The 25071-nt window shown below is 37.8% G+C and overlaps 1 protein-coding gene across 5 annotated transcripts in view; it reads right to left on the bottom strand.

Moving 5' to 3' along the window:
* Positions 1-25071, bottom strand: part of rgs3a (regulator of G protein signaling 3a) — a 132651-nt gene that overhangs the window by 75099 nt on the left and 32481 nt on the right. For 3 of the 5 annotated variants that reach the window (XM_025004037.2, XM_037979475.1, XM_017407705.3), the window contains 8 exons: positions 16860-16941; positions 15558-15663; positions 14825-15257; positions 12920-12959; positions 12361-12677; positions 11180-11257; positions 9086-9197; positions 5514-5557 (listed from right to left, as the gene is read on the bottom strand). In XM_025004037.2, coding sequence (XP_024859805.1) covers positions 5514-5557; positions 9086-9197; positions 11180-11257; positions 12361-12677; positions 12920-12959; positions 14825-15257; positions 15558-15663; positions 16860-16941 — 1212 coding nt within the window. Of the gene's footprint in view, positions 1-5513; positions 5558-9085; positions 9198-11179; positions 11258-11481; positions 11553-12360; positions 12678-12919; positions 12960-14824; positions 15258-15557; positions 15664-16859; positions 16942-19824; positions 20706-25071 lie in introns of those variants that run through there. The other 2 variants (XM_017407703.3, XM_025004039.2) reach the window with 2 other exon arrangements.

Here is a 25071-nt window from a genome sequence, read left to right on the forward strand (position 1 = left end):
CTGGGAGCGAGAAGAGGTGTTAGACTGAAGATCACTTGCGTGACGTCAGGCATTTATGCTGGGAGGAAGCCCTCCTCCTGGAGCTGACGTCACTTCTGTCGGCCAGTCAGGACTGGCGTAATGTAATAGAGCTTCTGGGGGACAGGCGCGGGGGCGTGTCCTATTGTGAGATACCTCACTCATGTTTCAGAGAACCGGGGTTAATTCCTTAACCTAAAGTTCTACACTGAAGCTCCGAGGGATTGTAAATGAGACATTAACTCAATAAGTCAACTAGTGCATGACATGTCAATCAAAGTCACAGTACCGAAGTTAGACTAAAAACTTTTTCAAATCTTCCCCATGGACACTTTTTGACAGGTGTTGACGATGAGGTGTTATCTTTGTCACATAACCACACTCTTATCTAAAAACAGGAAAATAAGGTCTCTAAAAACACAGAAATAGGGAACATTTTATGCATCTAAGAATTTATATTTACTTGACTTATTTGTTGCAGTATAATAGTCAAACACATGTTTATTTACTTCATCAGTGTTTTCTTATTTGATATACTTTAGTGTTTACTGTTCAGTTTAAAGGGTTTTCCGGTCTGCTGTGAACTGCAGTAAGTTAATGAGTAATAAGGTTTATGCTCGTCAGATAAAACAAGGTTTTTTTTGTTAATAGTGAGTTGGTCTATTTGTATTTTATTATGTTTATAGCTATAGTGTTTTGTTTTGTTTTTAATTCTTCGTTTACCAAAGGCTGATCTCGTAAAGATCCCCATGTTAGCACAAATGGGAGAAAATACTGGGTTTTAAAAGAAGTAGATTTTCTATCAAACAGATTGGCTTTAGGTGGTTTATTTTCAATAAGCAGAGCAAGACAGCATTTTGTTGCTGTTGTTGTTAGAAACAGTGCAGACATGATTAAATCTAAAGCTTTTGTCTGTGTCGTTCGTTTATTCCCATGTTAATGATCGTACAACCTAAATTGTGTGGATGTGTGTATATACAAGTGTATTTTTCCCCATAATTATTTATATATATTCGCATTTAGTAGCCACACATTAAGCTATTACTGGCAACACATCATAAATACATCCAGTGTTGCAGTTTTGTTCACTTTTAAAACCAATTTTGTCTTCTGCAGAGATTCAGCTTTGTTTGAAAGAACTGAATGTCTGAAGATGGGAGGGGACGTGCAAACAGAGGCTGCAACTTCAACAACTACAACTACTGCAGCTGCTTCTGATATTTTTCAAATAAGTTTCTTTTCCTCTGTTGGAAATAATATTTCCATCCATTTGAGAAGCAGAAATCCCAACAAAAATGGCAATAGCATTGAAATTTACTGACATGTGAAAATGAAAGGGAAGAAAATTGGCTAAAGATTTACACAAATCAATGGAAACTAGTTTTTGTTTTTTCTATTATTTTTTCTCAGTGATGAACCTTTTCAGTATCCAATCAAAGTCTTTTGGTGATAGAGTCTGGACAAAGCCAAGCAGACGTAGAAAAATGGTGAAAACGGCTCTGTTGTTATTGTGGTTCCTAGCAGACAAAGGAAGTGTGAAGTAGACAGTGACAACATTGTTTCTTGAAATTTCCATTTGTCAAATCTACACAGAGGCACCAAAACAAGAATTTTCAAACATTGTCCACTCCATAAAGTATTAGTATAAAGTTTTTCTTATTAAAAACTAAGTTTGAATGTGACAGTTGTAAATGAAGTCGTAAAAGGTAATTTTCTTAATATTTATGTTGATGTAGAAAGCACCGAAATCACCTTCAGCTTTGCTACCTTATCCACACCTTCCTAACAATAGAAAAGCAAAAGGCATGAAGGTATGAAATAAGCATAAATACATCAACATTTGAAGCTTTCATTATGTGTGTCTGTCATTTTTGTTAGGGTTGGAACTGGGCCAGGAACAGTGTATGCATTAACAGAACAGGAACTGGACGTTTCTAACAATAAACACAATGTTTAACGAAAAACTTGCCCTAAAGAGTCCCCGAAACGTGCTTCTTTGTATTCTCCTCTACTTTGTTTGTGTTCACATATATGACCTTTGCACAGACAAGCTGGAAAGAGCAATTTAATTAGAGATCCTCACTTTCCACACCGAGTAAACACGCGCAAACAATAATGAGCAGCAGCAAAGACGGCGAGGGTCACTGTCCTCCGTTCTGTTTGATCACAGTGCAGTTATTTAAGATCAATCCCTGGACTTCCTTCACTTCTTTTCTTCAGTCACGTCACATTTCTTCACACATCAACCTCCCTTCCCAAATGGACAAGAGACCCAACAACTCCTAAAGGCTCTTATCATGTATGGACAAATGAGAGCTACGGTAGCAGCAGCTCATGTTCGAGTTACTGTAGCTGAATTATGAACGAGGGGGGAAAGAGTGCCTTTTATAGATTATTTGCTCACTTCCTTTTTTAAACAACATGATAAGGGAGATAAATGGCTTAAATGGTTAATGGTAATAATGTGAGAAACCTTTCTTACAGTGTTTCCAACAGAAATAAGAGCTGTGGTGTATGCTGTGTTTATTGTAGCTCCTGTTTGCTCCCTGAGGTATGAAATGAACTGCTGACGGGTGTATCCACTATAACAGATGACTGCATATTTGGTGTGTGTGTGTGTGAGTGTGTGTGTGTGTGTGTGTGTGAGAGAGATTCTGTTGGGGCATCTTACAGGAAGGTTGGAAAAAAAATAAATCTAAAATGGGACAGAGGAAGTCACTGCTATTTCTCTGTCTTCTTATCTGACATGTGTCATATAGTAACACAGCATTAGTTTGCTGTGAGGGATGATGGGAGGATTGTTTCGAGGCATTCTCAGCTCAGTGTTTCGCTGGAGAATCAAGAGGTCCTGTCGAGCTTGTGGTGTCGAAACTACGTCCTGCTGCTGTACCTGTGATCTGGAAATCTGAGTTTGATATGTTAATGTTTGACATTTACAATGGTAAAAAAATCCAACGGCTTCAGAAGAGATGAAAAACCAGAAATCTAAAAAAAAATGTAGAATATCAGCTGTGGGGAAAATATTAACCATGTGAGGAGATGTTGAGAGCTGAAACAAACTGCAGATTAACCACAACAACTATATTTTTTAGGAAAAGAGCCCAGCAATCTCCCTACCTTGTGTTTTAATCTGACTATCAGGTCGTCGATCTTTAGTTTCTCTTAAAGAGTCTTGAAAAAGCTCTTAACAAACTGACAAAATTGACATTTAAAGTTTAAGGAAAGCTGTTACGGGTCAAACAAAGTTTCTCACAAAGACTTAATCATTTTTACGTCATAATGTCCTAGTTTTTTTTTCTGCTCTCTCCTAATTCTATCACTGCTGGAACTGAATAAAGACTCTCTCCGAAACCATTTAGGACAAACTACATCACTGCAGTGATGACAAAAAAACAACAACTTTATGAATAATTTTAGGAGGATTTAAACACATCAAAGATTTAAAAAACCCCATTCTTTCTTCAGATCTTGACCCTTTTACTGATCTAGTGTTTAAAGTTTCCTTCATTAAGCAGAATTTCAGGGACTAACAGAGCTGTTTCGTTTTGCATTTGTTTAGGAGCTGTTAAAGGTGTCTTTCTCCTCTGAGCAATGAGAAAAACATTGATAGGTTTGTCCTCAACCTACACTATACACCAGATTTGTTTGTTAAAATGTCAAACATCTTCAAGTTCAAATTACAAGATAGGATCACAGGTCTTTAAAGAGAGGCATTTACCTCTTAATCATGTCAGACACCAAATTAACACCTAATAGCCTTACTTTAGTGTGGTTATGATTTATTTTTATAATAAACTATAGTACAATATAATCTAATCTTGTTTACGTGCAATCAGGAGTTTAAGGTTTAAATTTCTTTCCACAGATCATTCAAGTAAAGCAAAAAGAAAACAAATAGGCATGTGAAGCTAAAAGGGAGGAAAGGGAGGAGCAAAATGTGAACAACTCCAGCAGATCTGCTGAGAAAAAAGATCATTTTGTGACTGAAAATCAGCCAAAACAGCCCCTAAGTTAATCAGATATCGGATTAAAATCAGATCAAAACTGCCATGACCGGAAAGGGGGATGACAGATGTTAATGTAGAAACTAACTTGTTTTTTAGAATTATTTGTTAACCTAATTATAAAGAAGACCACTGAGATAAAAAACAAAAAAATCAATAGTTGAGATGTTTCAGTCATTAAGAAAAGAGATACTGTAACTGTGATGTAGTATCTGAGAACACACAGAAGTCATTTTTATTATACACACATAAAAATTCACTTCTCTAGATTTCTGTTGTGCCGCATACAGTCCTGTGCATAAGTTTAAAGCTCTTGCTCTTTTGTTTAGATTAAAGTTTAAGAAGTTCAAATATTTTTGCATATTTAGAGTAAAAAAGCCTTCTTTAATAGTTCTCCATGCTTTTTGGTGGTCTATCAAATTCCTTTCAGTGAAAGTTGGTTGCTTTTCTTTAACCTCCCATTTTAATCCCATCATTGTACCTTACAATTTTCAAATAAATGGTTTTATGTTTGTAAAACCACCTAATTTGTGGATCAATTAGGCATAAATAGGGCACTTAGACTCAAAAGATGAACCATTGTTGATATTTTTGAAAAAAATGTTTTCATTCCTTAAATTTTATCTTCAAAAAATGCCAAAGGAAACATTTTATTATCATACTGTGTTGTTTGTTTGTTTCATATCAGTAATGTGAATCCCAATTAGTTATTATCCATAAAACTTACATACAGGAGGATTAACTGAAGGATGACATTTTTCTAAAATCCTGTCTGTTTATTAATCTCTGATTTATTTATTTTTTTTTATCTTCTCTACTTGTCTAGTTTCATAAATTTATAAAAACACACTGCACATTTGGCCAGGCTCCGCAAACTCTAGCAAACATTTGCAGAAGCCACTTCAAACAGGACAAATCTGTCTCTTTGGAAGCAAAATATAAAGAAATGCAGAGTGGGACTAAGACTTCTGCACAGTGCTGTGTTTTCCGTATGGTTGGAAGTGACCATTACCTTTTTCCATTTCCTTTCATCTTAAAATGACAACATGAGAGGTGTTGCAGCAGACGGAAGAAAGTGTGATTATTTTCATATTAACTCGTAGCATCTGAACAGCTCAGCAAAGCTCAACGTAAACAAATGGATGAATCATATTTACAAAGATTTTAAAACGGGCTCCACACCTGGACGTTTATCCATTAAATGCTCCGTTGCTTGATTATGTTCATAAGTGTGTGCTTCACCCTTTGCAGTGGTGGAGCAAATGTGAACAAATATTTGTTTAAAAGAGAGAGGTCTGAGAAGGACAGAGAAGACATTTTCATTAAAGCTTTCTGCTAATCCTCGAGTCTTTCCTGTAATTTGATTTCGGCCAGAGTCTATTGCCCCTCTGGCTCACAGACGAATTAGGCTGTTCACATTAGGTCCTAGTTTACTCGCTTTTCCTGTCTTTTTCTTCTCGTTCACACAACAAGCACAGTCTTTGCTCTTACCTCCGTCATGTGGATAAGGTAGAACCTCAGCTCGTGAGAGTAATCTGCAAAACAGAGCGAGAAAAGAGATTAAAGGAAAACGTTTCCTTGTGCCATCATTTTCCCTCCCAGCCCAACTTCCCTCTGGTGTCCTTTTCACACACTCTCCTCCTTCTCGAACATAAAGCAGCACTGTTGATTTCCGATCCCGATTCTGCCAAAATACTTTTATTGATGGAAAGCTTTTACTGCAGGTCAGCCTCATAGACATGCTCTCATAATTCACTGAAGAAGCGCTGTGGGACACAGGCCTGTGAGTCTGGAGTCAAAATAAATGGCTTTAATCGAGTGAACATGCACACTTAGACTCAGATCCACATAATGTTGTGGTGATGTTTACTTCTGTGTTTTAAATACACACACAAGAACATTATCTATGTATGATTAGCACATATCCAAACGTGGGAGAATAAATATAAAAAAAAAACTTACTACATATAAAAAAGCCAAAACAATGCCAATGAGTACATTTTCAAATCATTTTATAATTGGCCTTTTCTTAAATATCCCTTATGAATTACTGTGCTTCCATGGAATAAGTTTGATCACATACCTGCACAGTCAAACGTTTGTTTTGTAATAAACTTGCACAGAAGTAAAAGAAAAAAGTAATAGAGAATAAATAAATTTGAGTTTATTTAGTTCAGCCTTTTTGTCTTGACAAACTGAAATTGCTGACTTTTCAGCAGCCTTTTCTACAGTTCGGAATATGAAGACGGCTGGTTGTGTTTGATAGTTTCTGCAGCTTTTTGTAACTGGATCTAACAACATTATACTCACGCCCCTGTAGCTGGGTGATTGTACACCAGAAGTTAGTGTCATTTCATTTCTTACAGGAATATCACTTTTCATGGGAACAAGGGAGTGCAACAAAACAAAAAAGTCAGGGCTGATATTCCATCCTTCAAATGATGTCGTCATCTTCTTTTTGCGATTTCACCCACTTTTAAATTGTTTTTTTTTTTCATGCATGAATTTAGACACTGTGAGCAAGAACTAATTTAACACAAAGTGTTTAAAAACAAAGAAATGAGACCAAGGCCTTGTACGCTGACGTTTTGTGCAGGTCAGAATAGTATGACTCGTGCAAAGTGCTGCGAAAGCTGCTACTCTTTAAAACGTCCAGCAGAGGTCGCTGTTGGACAAGTATTTGATTGTCAAAAAACAGAACAGTGTTTAATCTGTCAGTTAAGTAAAGCAAAAACGGACATGTTTTCTCATTTCGTTTACATGAAAAATAAATTTAGAAACAGTTTCTTTAATAGCAGTGACATACTGGTATGGAAACGAATATTTTTTTTTATTTTTTTAGTAAATATTTGAATATTTGCTGCTTTTTGGGAAAACTATATAATTGTCAGTCCAGTTCTTGTATGTGAACCTTGTTCCGTGTAAAATATAACAAGTAACTTAGTAAAGAACAATGCTTCCTAATATTACAACTTTGCACACTACTGCTGCAGATTCAAGGTGAAATAAGTTGTGCTAGTTTGTTTATTATAAAGACAGTGTTTTGAATGACAATTGGTCATTTCAGTTTTAGTGTGTCTAATGTCACTTTCATTGTTTCCCACGCTCTTCAGCCTACTATTGGGGTAATAGGAACACAGGAAAGCCCCTTTATTGAACTCGTCCTGTGCGATTACATGCACATTAAACACACACATACACACGACAAACACGCCCTCGCTGAAACAAACACAATCCCCCGGCGCCTCCTTCCTGAGTGACGTTGCCGAAGTGAAATAACAATGACAAGCAGCAGGGTGGAGGTGAGTATCTGTGTCTGTGTGAGGGTCCTCTCATGAAACACACGCAAACCCTTCTGAATCCTCCACCCTGGTGATAATGATTGATACGGAGCAGGACGGGGGTCAGAAGCTGCCCCAGAGGAGATCAGTGACATCTAAAGAACGGAAAAGCTCAAACTTACAACTGGGTGTCATGTTCTGAATTCAGAAATACTCAAACAAGTCTGATTGGTAACCTGATTTCCTCCTGTTTTTCTCACTATGGTACCTTTAGCTGCAGACTAAATGTGTTTAAAGAATCCTATTCCTTCTGTTCTCACTTAGCATAACCTTACCCAACACTTTTTAAATAATGTAATGCTAAGGTTTTAACATCCTTCCAAACTTTATGAAATTGGTGTTTTTAGGACATTTCCCAGTTGACTGTAGCAAAAGCAATGCGTCAACCCCACAAAGAGGCAGTCAAAAAACAACTAATAAATATTTAAATGCAGGGTTCTCTATAATTTTTCAGCAGAATCCTTTTTCTTTATTTACTTGACAGTAATAAAAGTTTCTGAATATATATATATATATCATGAAGAAAAAGACAGTTTTTTAGTTGCATGAATAAAGAGTCTTAATAAAAAGGAAATAAGAAGCACACAAACCAAGACTTCCATGTTATAGATTAAACAACGAATTTTCTTTAAAAAAATTCATGCTTTTTTGGGGTCTAGTAGCTTATTGTTAATATAGTTAAAGTGCACACCACTGTGCTTCAAGGGGATTAGACATTTGGGACTTTTTCACCCACAGAAAAACATCACCAGCTAAGAATATGTGATTTGAGGCTACACTGAAACCTGTGGGGGGGGTTCTTACTGAAAACTCTGAGCTGAGCCAATAGCTGGTCACATCAGACATCACTGATTTATTAACAGATAGCACTTTCAGAGCCAGATTTGCCTTTCTCTTCACCACACTTCAAAAACATCAGGGCAGACAATCAACAATGTCTCCTAAACAACACCCAACCCACAACCCCACATCTGCTAAAGCCACACTCATCTTTAGCCCACTTGGCTGTCACACTGATGCATCGCACAGTTCAGACACTATGAAACCTAATCAGTATCTCTGCTCGGCTCCTGCTCAGCAAACTTATCAACTAATCTGTTGCAGTTGGAACAAACAATTTCTTAACAATGCAGCAATCAGCTTTTGGTTTTCTGGGTCCAAGTGAACTCATTCTGTCCTGGCCTCGTGCCTCTCGTTGCCTCTCTGTCTACTCACAGATGTTTACAGCAAGCTTTATTTATTTGACTTGCCCGGGCACTGTATGGCCCCGATGGCTGAGTTATTCTCTCCATGCTGCCTGGGGGAGACAGTCGTTTACAGTAAGGTGAAATTAGAAGACAAAGTGACAGGAATTGGGCACTTATTTCATAAATATCCTTTGGCTACACACAACTGAAAATATCTCTAGAACCGTAGTGCTTTATGTTTATTTCTGCTTGAGAAGTTTAGATTTCATTTTCCAACCTGGAGCTGAAATGCAGACGCTCAAACACAGTTTCACATGCAGATATGATTGTTTGGAGAAATGCAGTAATGACTTGTTTTATTTGGTTTCACATTTTAACCCTCCTGAAGCCCTCAAAAAAGAGAGATAGAGAGATGTAGATTTGACCCGAAGGCCAAGGGTTAAACTTTGTGTTGCACTTCATGACAACCATGTCACACCGACAGATTATTTAGACTCTGTAAGACCACCTTGTAGGCATGCTAAGGCTTACGTACCGTCCTGGAGCCGCAGGTGTCGGAGGTACAGCGGACTCTGGAGGACGTTACACCGGCCCGGCTCGCTTTCTCTCGTCATGAGCATCAAGTCGTTGTAGACAAACACAGTAACCTGAAAAAAACGGGGAAGAGGAAGATTACAAAGTGAGAAACAGGAAGTGAAGGGCAGGACGTTGGTGATGAAGGTGATGCTTATGTAGCCTATCACAAGTACTTTTTGTGGCTAACACCTTCCAAATATGTGCAGTCCAGAGAGTTTCACATGCATTATCTAAAACTGACTTTGTTTTCAGGAGGTTGCTTTCGTTATGGCCTAAAACAAAGCTGTTAAAAAAATAAATTATTAATTTTCAGTAACAAAAAAATCTATTTGTCTTTGTAAACTCATTCTGCTCTCCCAACATTTCACTCTAACTCTGAATTTTAATGTTTTTGTTCTCAGAGTATACCCTATTGGTTTTTAAAAAGGTAAGCATAAAAATAAAATAAAAATGACAATTAATAATGCTAAAAAAAAATTCCACTGGACTAAGATGCTTATGTAAGTCAGCTCTTTCATGCAGAGCTAAATACACCCATCGCAGACGGAACATAATCACTCAGATAGGCAAAATTCTCAAGACAATGGATTTGCTCTGGTGGCTTCCTTTGAGGGGTGAGAGGGCAGAGAAAGCATTTTAACCGTGTGTGTGTGGGTGGGGGGGTTGTGTGTGTGTCTGTGTGTGTTTGTGCATGTGTGTGCTAACATGCATGCAGGTTTGAGTGGGTGGAAAAAAATTGCAAATCAGGGGCAAACAGGTTATACACAGAAAAAGTGAGCACACTTATAATACATGTGTTATAGTATGTTAAAATATGAAACAGTGTAACTAACACTGTACAGTTTGTTATTGTCTTGTTTTGTGAAAAAAGAAAGGAAAAAATGTCAATACTTTCTGTGTAATTGCATGTTGGAAACAAATAAAATAAACTTGTTAGTCTAACAGTTTGTGTGCCCCACAGACAGAACAGCTGGAACAACGCGGAGAAATAACAAAAAGCAGCACGGGGGAGAGGAGCTCCCTCCTGACAAACGCTGGCTGAAAAATATTTGTTTTACAACCCCAGAGAGACTCCACAAGCACTGCACCTTACTCTGCAATGAACTGAAAAGTACCTAACAATGCATTTCTTAAAAAAATATATACAAAAAAATGTAACATTTCAAAAGAACAACCTTATTTTCAATTTCCAGGTGCAACCTAGAAAACTCTAAATATGTTTCACATGATTTTGCTAAAAAAACAACAAGTTTGGAGCTTACATTTTAGAGACACAGAAGTATTTATGTTTGCAGCACATCCAGATTAAAGCTCTGCGGGTTGTTCTGAAGCGTTCGCAGCTCTTTCTCCATGCTCACTTTCATTGCATGACTTGGTTGTATGGTACAGTAACTAACCGTTTCTAAGCAAACCCATGTTAAACTACAGCTACTTAAAATATTTGGGTTTTATATTTTGAATGAGTATTTTTATTAGTTAAAAAAATAAGTGCCCGCGACCCAAAATGGAGAAGCGGGTAAAGAAAATGGATGGATGGATGGAAAAAAATAAGCAATTGTTACTGAATAAATCTATTTCTATCTTACAAAATCTGAGTCAAAATGAGCATCTTAGTTTGTCATACACAAGAAGTTGACACCATTTATAATCCTGATAATTTCTGTGTTGTAGGTTTATTGTAAATGGAGCAATGCTGTTTCATTCAGAGTATTTAAAAAAATGTAAAAAATCTTTATTTATTTTAAAACTTTATGCCTGTTCACTGTTTGCTCAGTGGTGTTACAGGCAGTGACGCCTTCCACAAAAGGTGTAGAAATAGTGATAAAATGTGACATACCCATAATCGGGTTAATATTTGAAAATAGTTATATGACTTTCTGCAATGAATCTTAGCTTTTTACTCTAAGCAGAAGCAAAACCTTCATTTGGCATCACAGGAATTTTCAAAACATAATAAGAAAACGAAGCTTGCATATGTTTACATCGCACTCAGACACACACACGTACTGCCATAAATAACCAGTGTTTATTGCGCTGCACTAATGTCACTCACCTTTAGAGAGTGGTGCTGGCTCTCGTGTAGTATCATCTCCTCAGATACGATGAGTGTTCGGCTGCAGAGGTCAAGAGGCTAAAGGCAAAGAATGTCATGAATAGATCAGTATCAGCCATGAAGTTTTAATGTAGTTTTGGTTCTTTTCCAGTCATTAGAAGTATGTTTAAGGTATTTTACAAAGCCCACATAGACATATTGCTGATATCATTGCCTCATTCTTAATGAAAATGTATTTACAATAAAATCTTGAGAATGTGTAGCTACATTTATAGGTAATTCACAAAAAAAGTTTACAGTACCAAATCCATTTTGAGTCCTGAATCCAAATGAACAGATTAACAGCAAAGATGCCGGTGAAACTGAAAGTAATTCTAAGACAAAAAGCGAGTTGCGACTGACAAGAGAAATGTGTGGCTGAAAACGATAAAGACTGACAAATAAAATGGAGCAATGCCACGACGTAGGAGGAGGGGACTTCCTGTGAAGTTCAAAGTGTGACAGGGTTGATTCAAGATGTGTGTGCAACTTGTATACTAAGAACTGGGGTCAGTGTTGGATGTTTCGAAATGATTCAGCAGGATTTAATAAAAGGTTTCATCACAAGCTCTATATGTTTAAAGAGTGAAAGTTTGATGGAGGTAAAATGAGATGTAGTAGGATCAACTATTGCATGTTAATTAACAGAACTTAGCATTTATTTAGCAAGAACATGACTTAACAGAACTTATGTCTGTTTGTTAATATTTTGCTAAAAGGGGATCTTTTTACTTTGACCATAAAGAGCAGTAGTGAGAATTATTTTTTGTTCACTGGTACAAACTTGTAAAAACACAAATTAAAGAAAAACATACACTGATAATGTATGACTTTGAAACTATGGAAAGCTTAAAGAGAAAGCTCAAAAACTGCAAACCTCAAATGTGTATTTCCTATGAAACCGAATGTGAAAAAAGGGAAGACCATTATATCAAGTAAGATGTGATAATATCTGTTTTTATACAAGGCAGAAGGTTCCAAAAAACTCTTAAAAGTTTGAATTTTTTGGTTTGTTTGTTTGTTTGTTTTAAATTAGACCATGCATTTAAGCAGAAAGACCAAAGAAGTAGATGAAAAACAAGGCAAGCCAGGACAAATAAAAACCAAACAAAAAGGTGTGACGCCTACACAAACTGACTCACCTGCACAAAAATGGGGAAGATGAGGATCTTCGGCGCAACTTTGACATATCCATAATTGGCGTGTGGAGCGTGTGACCGGACGATCGTACAGTTCTGATAGTTGGCAAAATTGGCATTCTGCTGCTGGTAGTTGGGTGCGCCAGCATTGGTGGAGGTGGACGACCCTTTTGATATCTTGGAGTTGTTCGAACGACGAAGGAAGCCAGTACGGCTGGAGAGGCCACCACTGACACCCCCAGAAGACGCACCACCACCACCACCCTGAGGCTGTGGACCAGACGTCTGTCGGGTAGGGTATAACCTGCTGTAACCTGCAGCTGTAAAACAAACAGGTGAAGAAGAGTTATCGCTACAGGAGATGGATTTCTAACATACGGTCGTTATACTTGGCCTAATGAGATTAGTGGAGCTAAATTTTTAAGGTCAGTTAAGTCAAGGTTGTTTTCTTGTTTAGGTATTTTCAGTAAATAAACAATAATCTGAAATGGAATTTAAACACTGGTTTCAATGCAAAGTAATGAAGATGAATATCCAGCATTAAACATTGTATATGTCTTACCTAACGTACCCTGGTTGTCCTGATAAACAGGCCTCAGGATCTGAAAGCAGAGCAGTTTGAATTGACATTGAGAAATACCGTTTAAATAAAAACAAAGCTACATCTGTAAGACAATAAAGCCAAAAAACACATTAAATGATGTATGCCAAATACAACTTGTGTTTTAAGATGTTTTATGATGCAATGTGCAAATGAACTGGACACTGATTGGCTGTATTAACTTACATCTATTACACATCTATTATATCTAATATATATCTATCTAATATATATTATACATCTATCTATACATCTATTCTAAAAATAGCAACTGATAATAGTTTTTTGTTTATGATTTTTGTGCTAATATGTAAAAAATGTTTAACCCAGTTTACACCTTCTTGTTGTAGCTCGTGTTGAATCTCACACTCAGCAAGACAGCGTTTGCTTGTCACAACATATTAAATATTCTGCTGTGGGAGTCAGAATAAAAGTTGCCAACACATTATGTGCTGATCAGATTAATGAGGGAGTTGGAGGAAGACTTATAAAGCAACAAATAATTTCAAAAGATACATCACTGTAATAGCTCCTTTTCGAAGATAATGATGTGTTGTTTTAAATTTTTGCGTGTGTGGACTTAAGTATTTTGACTGTAAGATGGTGCAAACGTGACCTATTTCCAAAGGGCTTTCTTTATTTTTAGTCTGGTCACACTCATCAAATCTCTGCCTCTCTTGTTTGAAACTGAAGCTAGATATTTGAATAGGAAGGTCCGTCCACTGTTATAGTATGGAGCTCTTATTCCTGAGGCTAAATATATTCTTTCTTTAAATAAACAGTCTGTCGTCTCGGTGACTCTTCCTCTGCTTTTTCTCCTAACATCAAACTGATCTTATAAGTCAGACTGTTCACAACACACATCTTTTTCAAAGCACTTCTTGTGTCCCTTTGCTAAACTAAAAGCAGAAAAGCATGGAAATGAAAACACAGCATGAAGAGTAGGCAACACTCAAACACACATGCGACAGAAACATTTACAAGCAGAGACGGACATAAAAAGATGAGTTCCACAGACAATATATTGCAGGCTTGAACTCTAAATAAAAGGCCAAAAGATTAGTTTAATAAAAATGTTTTAAATATATGAGCTGGTACTTCTCTATAAAAGAAAAATGAGCTGCAGGGTTTCAAAGAAATCCTAAATGTCTTGGTTCAAAAGTGATTCATAGGTTAGTATTGTGTTATTAAAGGGGTGTTAGCTGAGTAATTCAGATCAGTCTTGGATTTAATCAGTTTTCTTTATTGTGCTTTTATAATTAAAACTTTTACTTCAAATACAGAGCAAAAATAAGTATGTGCTGTATAAAATATACAAAAAGGGAAAATAATGCAATGGATCTCACTTGGAATATGTGAGATTTCATTAACTATGACTGAATGTTTTTTGATCTTTTTATTATTTTTTATTAAATAACAGTACTATTTGGTTTAAAAGTATGGCTATAGAAACTGACACTCAGTTATTGTATCTATAGAATATGTGTCAGAGAAATTATTTACATGAGTATTGTTTTTCAATAATAAATTACCTCTGGTTGGTAGGATGTACTGAAAGAAATATTAACAATTTGTCATAAACAGTTATGTTTATCACTGTCGTCTTTATTTTCAGTCTGTTACTCCACATCTACATGAAACTGAACTATATGTGCAGTATGTAATGTGATGAAAACACTCATAAATCAATAAAAAAAAACAGTAATCTGAAAGACACAGACATACAAACATACAATTCCTCTATCTATCAGCACCAGGGATGTAAGGTAAAGAGACATATCTAGGTTGAGCCACCAAATGACCATAGTGAGGGTGAGGAGGACGGAGAAGATGATGAAGATGCAGCCCTCCACCAGTCTGTGGTACCTGGCTTCCGGGGTTTATGGGCGCCAGGATGATGTAATTGTCCCCATTAGATGCCTTGACCCTGGTTCCTTTCAGTGTGGCGGTCGGAGGGTGGTGCAGGAGACGCGGTTTCCCATCCAGCTCCTCGGTTGACCCAACGTGGCCCCCCCACGCGAGGGTCCCTCTGCTAAGGCCGACACTGTTTCCAGCTTCTGAGCCGTTCACCAGCAGCCTGCGGGTCGCAGCGGCGCGGTGGTGCGCCGGGAGCGGCGGCACAGCTGGGGGCAATTTACTTGTGCCAACATCTGGCGCGCGCCTGCGGGTGGGAGGCGACGGGGCATCGTAGTTTGAGGTGGGGGATTTGTATGAGGGCCGGTGGATAAGGCCGTCAAAATTCGGTTTGGCTGAGGGACCGGTGCGCCACACCACTACTGTGATTTCATTGGCACTGTTTCTGAAGATACAGATAAAACACAGATTATTAATCATTTTTGAAACTTTGTGGAAATTAGATAAAATCTACAAGTAGTATCTGATTGTGCTGCCACTAAAAGATTGTGATTCTATATAAAAAGGAACACTGACTTGATATAAATAAATCTCTTAGACTTAGAAGTGACATAAACAACCTTAATTACAGTCCAATGTAAAAACGAAACATCTAACTCGCTATCATTGGTCATAAGTCTTGAAACCAATAAAAATAAAGCATGTATTTAGGCAGTTTTATGTTCCGATATGTTGGAATCGTTACCGTATAGCATGAGCCAAGTCCACACATTTCCACTGCTCCACTGGCTGGCCATTTAACTGCAGGAGAGTGTCCAGCTGCTGCAGACCAGCCTGATCTGCTGGACCCCCTACCAGAGACAAATCAGTACATATGTCAGTACATAAGTTCATGCTGCTCAAATCTGAAGCGTTTTCATGTAACAAGCAAATTCCTTTAACCTTTAAGGTGCAGAATTGTTTTCCACTCTTTGAACAAAACATGAGTTGGCTCAAGAGTAGAAATAAAATAGAATGTGGAATGCTTTTTTTTGTGATTTTTAGTGGCCACGAATCCTCTCTGAACAAAGAAATATCAGCTGAAGATTCAACTTGTTTAAAAATGTGTGAAATAGGAGGACAGCTGCCAACATGGGGGATGGGTAAGTTGTCTAATTGACAAACGAGTTTCCTATTAACTGCAAAACACTGCTGGCTGTGCCATTTGTTAACAGTAATTCTTCAAACTGCAAACTTTAAAATAACATAACCTACAAACATGTCAAACTTTATATTTATTAGATATCAAAATCTGGTGTGACACAGTCATCAGTGGTCCCAGTTGTCTTTGGCAGTTTTTTTTAATTTTTTTAATTTCATGCAGTTATTCACAACATTATGTCAAAAAGAAAAGCACCAAAAAAGAGCGATACATAACTTGTGTAACAATGTAGAACAAAAGCAGCAATTATCTGGAAACTTATCCTAAAGTTCATGTCATATGTGATATTAAAATGAGAAAACAGGCATGTTATTTTGATAAAACCTGAAAACAAATGATAATTAAACTATGCCAAACATATTACAATAGTTGAGACTAAAGCTATCTAATCAGAAATAAAAACTTTTTATTCTTGATTTTTTTTCTAGTGAGAACATTGTTGTGGAAAAATAAGATTTACTGATAGGTCTTCTGAGATGTCCTCATTAACAGGCAGCAGAAACGCCATGTGTAGTTCATATCTATTCACAGTTTGATGTTCGGTCATGCTAACCTCTAAGTGATATGGCTTTCCAGCTCTGATGAGATGGGTGACCTTATCTGTGTCTTACTGATAAGCTCCGTTCAAATAGACACTCTGACAATCTTAGGTTAGACAGATTCTGCTGCCTGGAACTGTCTCATCCCTGGAATGCTCTGCTTGACATTTCTTTGGAATAAATTGTTAAAAATCAGAAGCTGGGTCTTCATGTCTCCCTCAACTTTGTGCCATGACAAACGTCTGAATTTAGGTGGTGACCTCTGGACTGAGTTCTAATTACACAGATGCATGCATGCAAAACTCACCTGGATCAACAGCCTGCACCCTCACAGGGGAATCTGAGCAGATGGTGAATCCATATCCATCCTTTCCTCGAAGGATGGTAACCTGCGAAACACACAGGGAGTCACCTTTTATACAAATTTTATACTCACTCTTATACCTCTACTTGAGAACTCTAAAAACTGGCAAACCAATCAGCTTCCTTCCTGCTGCATGATTAAGTAGATTTGTATTCAGCTCCTACTTCCTAATAAAACTGTCTTGACAGCAGTTTCCCAGAGAATGCAATCGGCTGGATTAGTAGGAAGAACAGCTTCAGAAAGAAGAGTCATTCTTTGTTTGATAGTTTTGAGGAGAACTGAAGAAAAAAACTGTGTACCAAAAAGTAAACTGATTGTTAATAATGCACACTTTGTTAAATCCAGACAGAGCACTCTCAGAGCTCAAAATGTGTCACAGAATAAAACAAACACATTAAAGCTTAAAGGTTTCTTCTGGGAAGCTTGTGATAAAAAGTTAATAAAGACCAACATAAAAGCTGGATGTGTGTATGTTTGTGTATAAACTTTAGTTTTTCATAGAGCAAATAAAGAGCAAGTCTAGACTGTTTTTTTAGGTTATTCACATAAAAAGCAAGATAATGTCCAGAAGAGCAAGCACTGAATCATAAAACATCAACAAGAATAGTGTCAGGCTATGATCTTTGATGGTCTCATGAGGTTGCTAAAAGTTCTGCACCTCTGTAAACTATTGTACACCATAAGGTTTTGGATTTTATTACAATTCTGTAAGGTAAACAACATAAATGAGAACACTGACAAATAAGGACTTACTGCACCGCAATGTCCAGTTACAGGATATTTCGATATACAACAAAGGACACACTATTTATGAGTTCATCATAACCCCCCCACACACACATACACACATTTCTGATGGCTCTTTCCTATTGTTTCTCTTTCTCTCGCCAAACAACTAGTGCCTGTATGAGCCAAAGTCAACACAGCCCCATCCAAAACATTTCACTTTCCATCTCATCTGCTGATAACCACAGACCCATAAAACACAGACCTTCCCAGTTTCTCTTTATTTTTATTTTTTTTCTACAGCAGAGCAAAACTGCATGTGAATGCTGCTAAACTGCAAAGTCTGCCCACAAGTGGAACACAGCAGCTTCAGAGAAATATTCTGAGGCCTGAAGCTTGTGATGACCCTAAAATGTCGGGTACAATTGTGGCTCCTTATAGTCCACTGATTTCACGTGCCCTGTATCACAATTCTCCTGACATATTTCAGTTTGCTTCAGTCTCTGTTTCCATCTATCACCAAACTCAGACTGCTTGAAGAAGAATTATAGCGCCACAAACAGAGTCAAAGAACTGTGGCACCTGCTGTAAAAATGCACACGCACACTTCACATCACTAATGTGTGTTAAATTGGAGTATTGCCGGTCAAAATACAGGACCCACATAAACTGTGTGACTAGAAAGGACATGCAGTGTAACAGGGCAAACTTATTGCTCTAAGGCAAAAGAAACTGTCACACACCAACTGGTAAACATATGTCTGTGTTTTTAGTAACTGAAGAAAGAGCACATTTGAATAAATTCAGGGAAATCTGGATGTTTTACAAGTATGGTTAAAAAAAGGAAAAAGTATAATACAAAAATATCTAAAGAGACAAGAGATGAAATGCTGATAAACATGGATAAAATAGACAAAGGCAGATTAAATTGTGGCAAAAGGCAGCAGTGGGGTTTTAGGAAGTAACAGAAAACAAATGGCAAAGCCAAGATAGTGTGAAACCAAAATTTCCATTCAATGACAAATCACTAATTGCTCAAATATGACTTGATGTGATGCACAAAATGTTCCCCAATGTGTTTTTCTCTTTGTATTTTTGTGCCTTTTATTGAAATGCCTCACACTGAAGCCACAAAGTCGCCAAATTTGAACAGTCTTAAAACAAAACAGATCAGTGTGAAGGTTCTTTTTTACTCCATTAATTACAAGACAAATTATGAGTATGAATAAATGAAGACAAATCCATGTGCAACATTGCCTGAGTGGATTAAGTATTCAAATTGTAAGAGAAAGCTAGTTTGATAAATTAGTAATTTCATGGAAGAACTAGTGAACTCAAAACATAATATTTTAACTTTCTTGTCAATTAATTTAGATAAAAATCAAAAGAAGATCAACCTGAAGCTTGTGTCCAGGTGTTTGTGACTGTGCTTTTTCCTCATGCTCCAAACCCAATCATTATTTTGAACCTGGCTGCATAAAGGGAGGAGCAGGTCTTAATTTGGTGATTGCAGAGCATGTCTTATCTACTTTCCAGCAGCGCAGGAAAGGCTAACATTAACTGCTGACAGTTGAATACAGACTAAATGAAATTACCAGCCAAAGTGTATGTGGTTTGACAATGTTATCAAAGTAACTATTTACGGTGACTACATCAAAACACCCAGAAATACATCTGCCTCATGTGTCATGCTGTATTTATGTCATGTAAGCTCACTTTTATTTTTAACATTTGACTGAAATATTAGCTGCAACTATAAATGAACATTCATATTTTTCATTTAAGCACATTCCTGTTGCATACATTTTTATGCGCAATTTTAATGTAAATAAAACTGGTTTAAATGAGAAAAGTGGCATCAGTTTGTATATTTTCACGTTTTTGTCTATTTCTCCTCTCTCCCTCCATCAGATCTTCCTTTCACAAAAGAAGCAGTAAATTATTTAAGGAGCAGAGAGCTGGTTCTCCCCTTTTAAAAGACACTTCGCCTAAAATCTCCTGCATTTACTCACAGAAAGGCCATAAAAAGTCCATTTTCTTCTGCATAGTAATAAAAGCATGCACTTGTGTGTTAAGTGGTGTGACACAGATTGATACTAAACTTTTAATGAAGCTTTTATCAGCAACCACTCCTTGGACTTCCTTCATATTTCTCCCTCTTTTTTTTCCCAAACCAACACACCTGAGGCAGCCTGCATCCAATGCAAAGGTGGCACAGCCCGTGGATGGTGTGCATCACACCCCCACCTCCTTCTCTTCCTTCACCCTCTCCAGCATTTAAATCTGCAGCCAACACACACACACTTCGGCGATGACTTTCCACCTGGTTGCCCCCTCTGCAGCCTGAGTATCGCCACAGCTTTCTCTGTGCAGCTGAGTTTGTTCTCCTGTGGTTGTGCTCTGGTGACTGGGGGGACTTTAAGGTGTTGTGAATCATCTCAACGGTAACAGCTGTCCAAAAGGTAGATCGGGGTGGGGGGACGACTTCAATCCTTTAGTATTCAGGTGACAGTCCAGTTAAATAATGCCTCTCAGCTTCCTGAAGAGCAAACAGGTATCTTTCAAATAAAGCAAGTTTGGTCCTTTGAGATTCCTGTTTTTTAGCCAAACTGGATTTCCCTCTGTATCAACTTTGCCCAAAATGATTCATCTTCAGTTTTCTAGAAATCCCTTTTCTATTAACCTTCAGGTGCGCTTTCCTCCATTCAAGCTTTAACTCCAGTCACCAGTGCACATTCATGCATGCCAACTTTTACGAACTTCAGCAACAGCCGCAGCTTCAAAATTTCCATTTACAGTCCCGCAACATTGCTTAAATCCTCCATCCTTCACTTCCTTGTCTCCTCTCTTCTTCTCTCTTCTTGCGTTAGTCCTGTGACACTCAGTCCCTGCGCTCCTCGCTGCGCGTCCTGAACAACAGAAGCCGCAGTAGTGCCTGAGATCAGCTGTGAGAGTGTGTGGTGGCGTCACGCAGGCGAGACTGGCGCTGGCTCGGCCTGCGGAGGCCACACTGTAGCTCCTGGCAGGGGCGCTCATGGGAACTCTTCAACAGCAGAAGAATAGAAGGAAGTGCCTCCAACCCCTCCACCCCCCCACAATCCCTCCAAACACACACACAGACATCCACACACATGCACTTACGTATACCTCGCCACCCTACAGCCAGAACAGCTTTGTGTGTCTGTCCCCGATAAGACCGGTTGACTTCCTGAATCCTCACTATGAAGCTGTGAGAGGTGCTATAGTTCTAACATAGGTGGCACAAGTGAAACACATATAAATATCAAAAGCAGGACTGATAGGAAACGTGGGAATAATCGGAGTGTGTAAATGTGCAACAGCAGAGTAAACTCATTTCCTCTGTTCAAGAAAAAGTTTCTGGTTGCTTTTCAGTTTGGGCTCTAACAAATTTTATAAATCGTTTTTTGATTTTTGATTTTTTTCGAACAAAAGACAATGACACCAGCCTTGTTTAGGGACACACTCCGCTCTCACACACGTCACACCTCATCACACTCTTTCCAGCGTGGTTCCCATACTCCCAGCTCCTGTCCAGACATTATTCTTGTTTGTTATGTTTTCTACTTCCACATTTCCTCTGCTTTTCCTTTCAGCTGTTCTCTCCCACCTCAAACCACTCAGTACGGAAACTCACAGGTCTGTGAACTCTTAAAAATTCCCCCCATTCTCCCAGTTACCCAAACACTAACTTTTGTTTTGTTTTATTTTTTGTTTTTGTTTTTAAGATCCGTATGTCTGGAACAGGGGTGGATTTCTGCAAAGAATAAACACCTCAATGGCAGTCCAGGAAAATAAAAGCTTGTTTAATTACTAATACAACGGTGGCCGGGCTAACCCTTGGCAGGCTCATTAATTCCCAGCTTTCACTTTAATTGCTTGGATGTCTGGCTCATGGGATGAGACATGGACAGAAAAGTGACAGAGGAGCAATGGCGCACTTGTTCGTACAATGTTAATAAAGTGGCAAAAAACTCCATTGTTTTAGGAACCCTTTATGCCAGTGGTAATGGCAGCTTCTCCCTGTTTGCCTTTTCAAAGAGTGAGGGTTACCCATCAAGCACACAAAAACACTTTCCCTCGCTTTCACACTGCGCTGTTCACCCCTAAATGGGCAGAAGGACGGATTAGAGTGAGAGAAGAAAGCATGTCTTGGGCAGAGGAGTGAAAGAAGAGTTTTTGAAAAGCTTGTCTAGGAGCCAGACGAGGCCAATCTGTTTTTTGAGCAGTGTGGGATCTTTCTCTTACTTTGTGTCTCTCTCTTTCTGACCTGAATAAACAACTATCAAAGGAGGAGGTCTCTTCTGAGCCAGTGAACAGACAAGATGAGGCTAAGGCCAAGTTCAGGATCACAGCTCACTTAAAATTTCAACGGAGGAAGCTTAGAACGCACGGTCATAATCAGACCACATGACCACAATATACAAAACTGTCAAAGTGACGCTGTGCATGCTGTTGCATGAAAATACTCAGACGATAACTAACATCTCAGACTAGAGGAAGTTCCGGACAAAACAGCAACAAAAAGACCACAGAGCTTTTACAAGTTTAACTTGTTTTTATAACTGAGACTCCATTGATCAAATACATAAACAGAACCCTCAAATAGAATAGACACACAGGTCAGTGTCTTCAAGTAAAAAGTGGTTCTTAATGATGTTCTGATTTCATCTACTGAAGCCATGACAATCAGTTTGGTTTATAACATGTACTTAAACCATAAAAGTCACTTTAAAGGTCTTAAAAAGAGCATAGTGACTACAGATTGCAATGAAAGAAAATAAGTTGATCAAAAACGGAATTTTTTCCTGGTTCAGGCAGTCAAAAATGAGTACAAAAACCCACATTTTTTCTGTTCTTCCCTTTTGAACACTCGTGACTCAAAACGTATTCACTTGATATATAAAAAACATTTGAGGGTATCTTAAAATTTCATTACAAGATAAGAGAACAATATCAACAAAATATCTTTAAAAATGTCTAAGGTGTAGATTTCTAAAAATGCTCCCACTGGGTGACAGTATCTGACAATACCTCATGAAGTCTGATGAATTAGGCATATCTGTCCCTGTAATTAAAATGATGGATGTTCAGTAGTTTTGAAAAGCCTGTATAAATGTCGTATCTTGACCAACGATCTGTAAGAGCGGCTGTAATAAATTATTCCTTGTGACCGCAAAACTTAACAATTCACACTGAGTGTTCTTCACAAATAATAATACCAAATGAGATACATCTGGTTCTTTTGAGACAAAAAGACCCGTTGAGATCTTTTTGAGGGGAACATGAACGTCTGTTGGAAATTCTGTGCCAGTCCTTTGAGCAGTCATTATGTTATTTCAATCTGGACCAAAGCTGTGCACAGACTCGCTGACAGACCAATACTGCCATCTCTAGAGCAAAGTTCAAACTGATTGGGATGAAGTTCCTTACAAAATCTGATCTGTATTTGACCTATGTGCACACACACACACACACACACACACACACACACACACACACACACACACACACACACTCACTCACACAGAAGTGGTGACAGAGATCAAAACCACCCTAAGAAGGAGGAACTCCTCCTTCCAACTGACTGAACCACTGCTGTCCCTCCAGTTTGCTAAACAGTGCATGAATGTGTTTTGGTTTTAATGAAACTTCTTTCAAACCAAAAGACGGCACACAAGAAAAAGGCTAGGAATATAATGTATCTTGCAAAGAAAATGGGGAAATTAAACTCTGGCACGTCTCAAAGAACTAAAGATTGCATTACAGTGCTAAAACAAATCGTTTATCTCCAATCTGAAGGTACCAGATACTAAATCAAAAACTTTCAGTCCTCTTTTTCATCCTTCCTTTTCATCTTTACGGCATCAGACAGAAGTGCCAGACCCATTTCCACACAGACTGTTTCGCAGCTAATGCCAGCTGACAGGCAAAGTGATGCTGGGACTGCAAATATTGTTCATATTCACAAATTCTCTGCCCCTGTAAATATAATGAGGAGAGTGGTTCTTTTCTTGACTTCTAAATATATTAAAATACAAATAATCAAATACATGATTATTGTAAAAAAAATAACTGATGCTTTCCAACATGTCAACAATTCTATTTATTTTTACTTAAAAAATGCCTAATTTACTTTAAAACTTGCAAGATTTTAAGAAGGCAATTTCAGACAGCTTGATTTAATTCCTAAGATGTTCAATTGAACGACTGGAATGGAAAATTGCAGAAACTAATTGGTATAGCACTATAGCATGAATAAAGCCCATTTTGTTTTTCAAAAACGTGGTAATTGGTTAAACAAAACTCATATCTAAATGATTAACTCAGAAGTCCTTCATCAAACATTAAAATATGTCTGAGCTGGTGAAGAGTGGGCAGATGATACCACACAGCTCTTTGTCTAGTTGGAGTTATGGCCATGGGGTGACAGAGAAAGAAACGACAGGGAACAAAGATGGAAAAAAAAAGAGGACAACGAGGTGGAGGAGGACACAGCAGTGAGGGACAAAAACACTCAGTGGTCCGGAAGGGAACAAGCACAAGGCAACAAAAAACTGGAAGAGAAAAGAGGAGAAAGTCTAAAAGGTTTTGCATTCGTCCTTAATTTAGTCTGTGAATGTGCTCTCTTCTCTTATTTTAAATCTCCTGTCCCTCACAAACTGCACAATCATATGTTTCTCTGATTCAGCCGGAGATAAAGAGGAGGAGGAGGGAGGGAGGGAACAGAGACAGGAAAGGACCATTCAGAAATACGGATGTAAAAGATTTCTATGTGATTACTGTCCTACTTAATTCCTTCTATGACATTAAAATCCGAAATTTAAGACAGTCTGTATGTAACTCATGTGTACTGCTAGCCTTGTGGGGATAGTTACAACTTTCTTACAAATGCAAATATTTTGTTTTTAGGATATCATTTTTAGATACACATACAATGTAGTAAAAGAACTCCATGAAATATAAAACCCCTAATTAATGTTTTTACTGAGCACAAGTTACATTACACCCACAAAGAGAGCAAGAGCTCTTTCTAATCCTGCATAGTAAGGTTTGTGAGATACACAGAAACTCCACACGACCACTGCTTTTCAAAGAGTTCATATCCAGGAGTGTTTCCATGAAGCAACACAGAAGTGCTTCAGAGTCATACTATTCAACAAAAACGGGTTCAACTGAACGTAAAGCCAAGTTACCTACCTGTTTTTAAATACCTAAATGACTACATGATCACGACTCAAGCAACAGAGCTCCATAACTAATTCTGCTTGTTTATATCTACCTGGTTTGGCAACATGTTAGTGGGAATGTTAACATAAAAAAAAGGTTAGTTGTTTCATTATTTTAACGAGCAGTGTTTCTACGAATTTAATTTTATAAAACCAGAATTGTTCAATTAAGTTAGCACGTT

This window comes from Kryptolebias marmoratus, linkage group LG14 (genome assembly GCF_001649575.2).
Source record: "Kryptolebias marmoratus isolate JLee-2015 linkage group LG14, ASM164957v2, whole genome shotgun sequence".
Classification (NCBI taxonomy): Eukaryota; Metazoa; Chordata; class Actinopteri; order Cyprinodontiformes; family Rivulidae; genus Kryptolebias; species Kryptolebias marmoratus.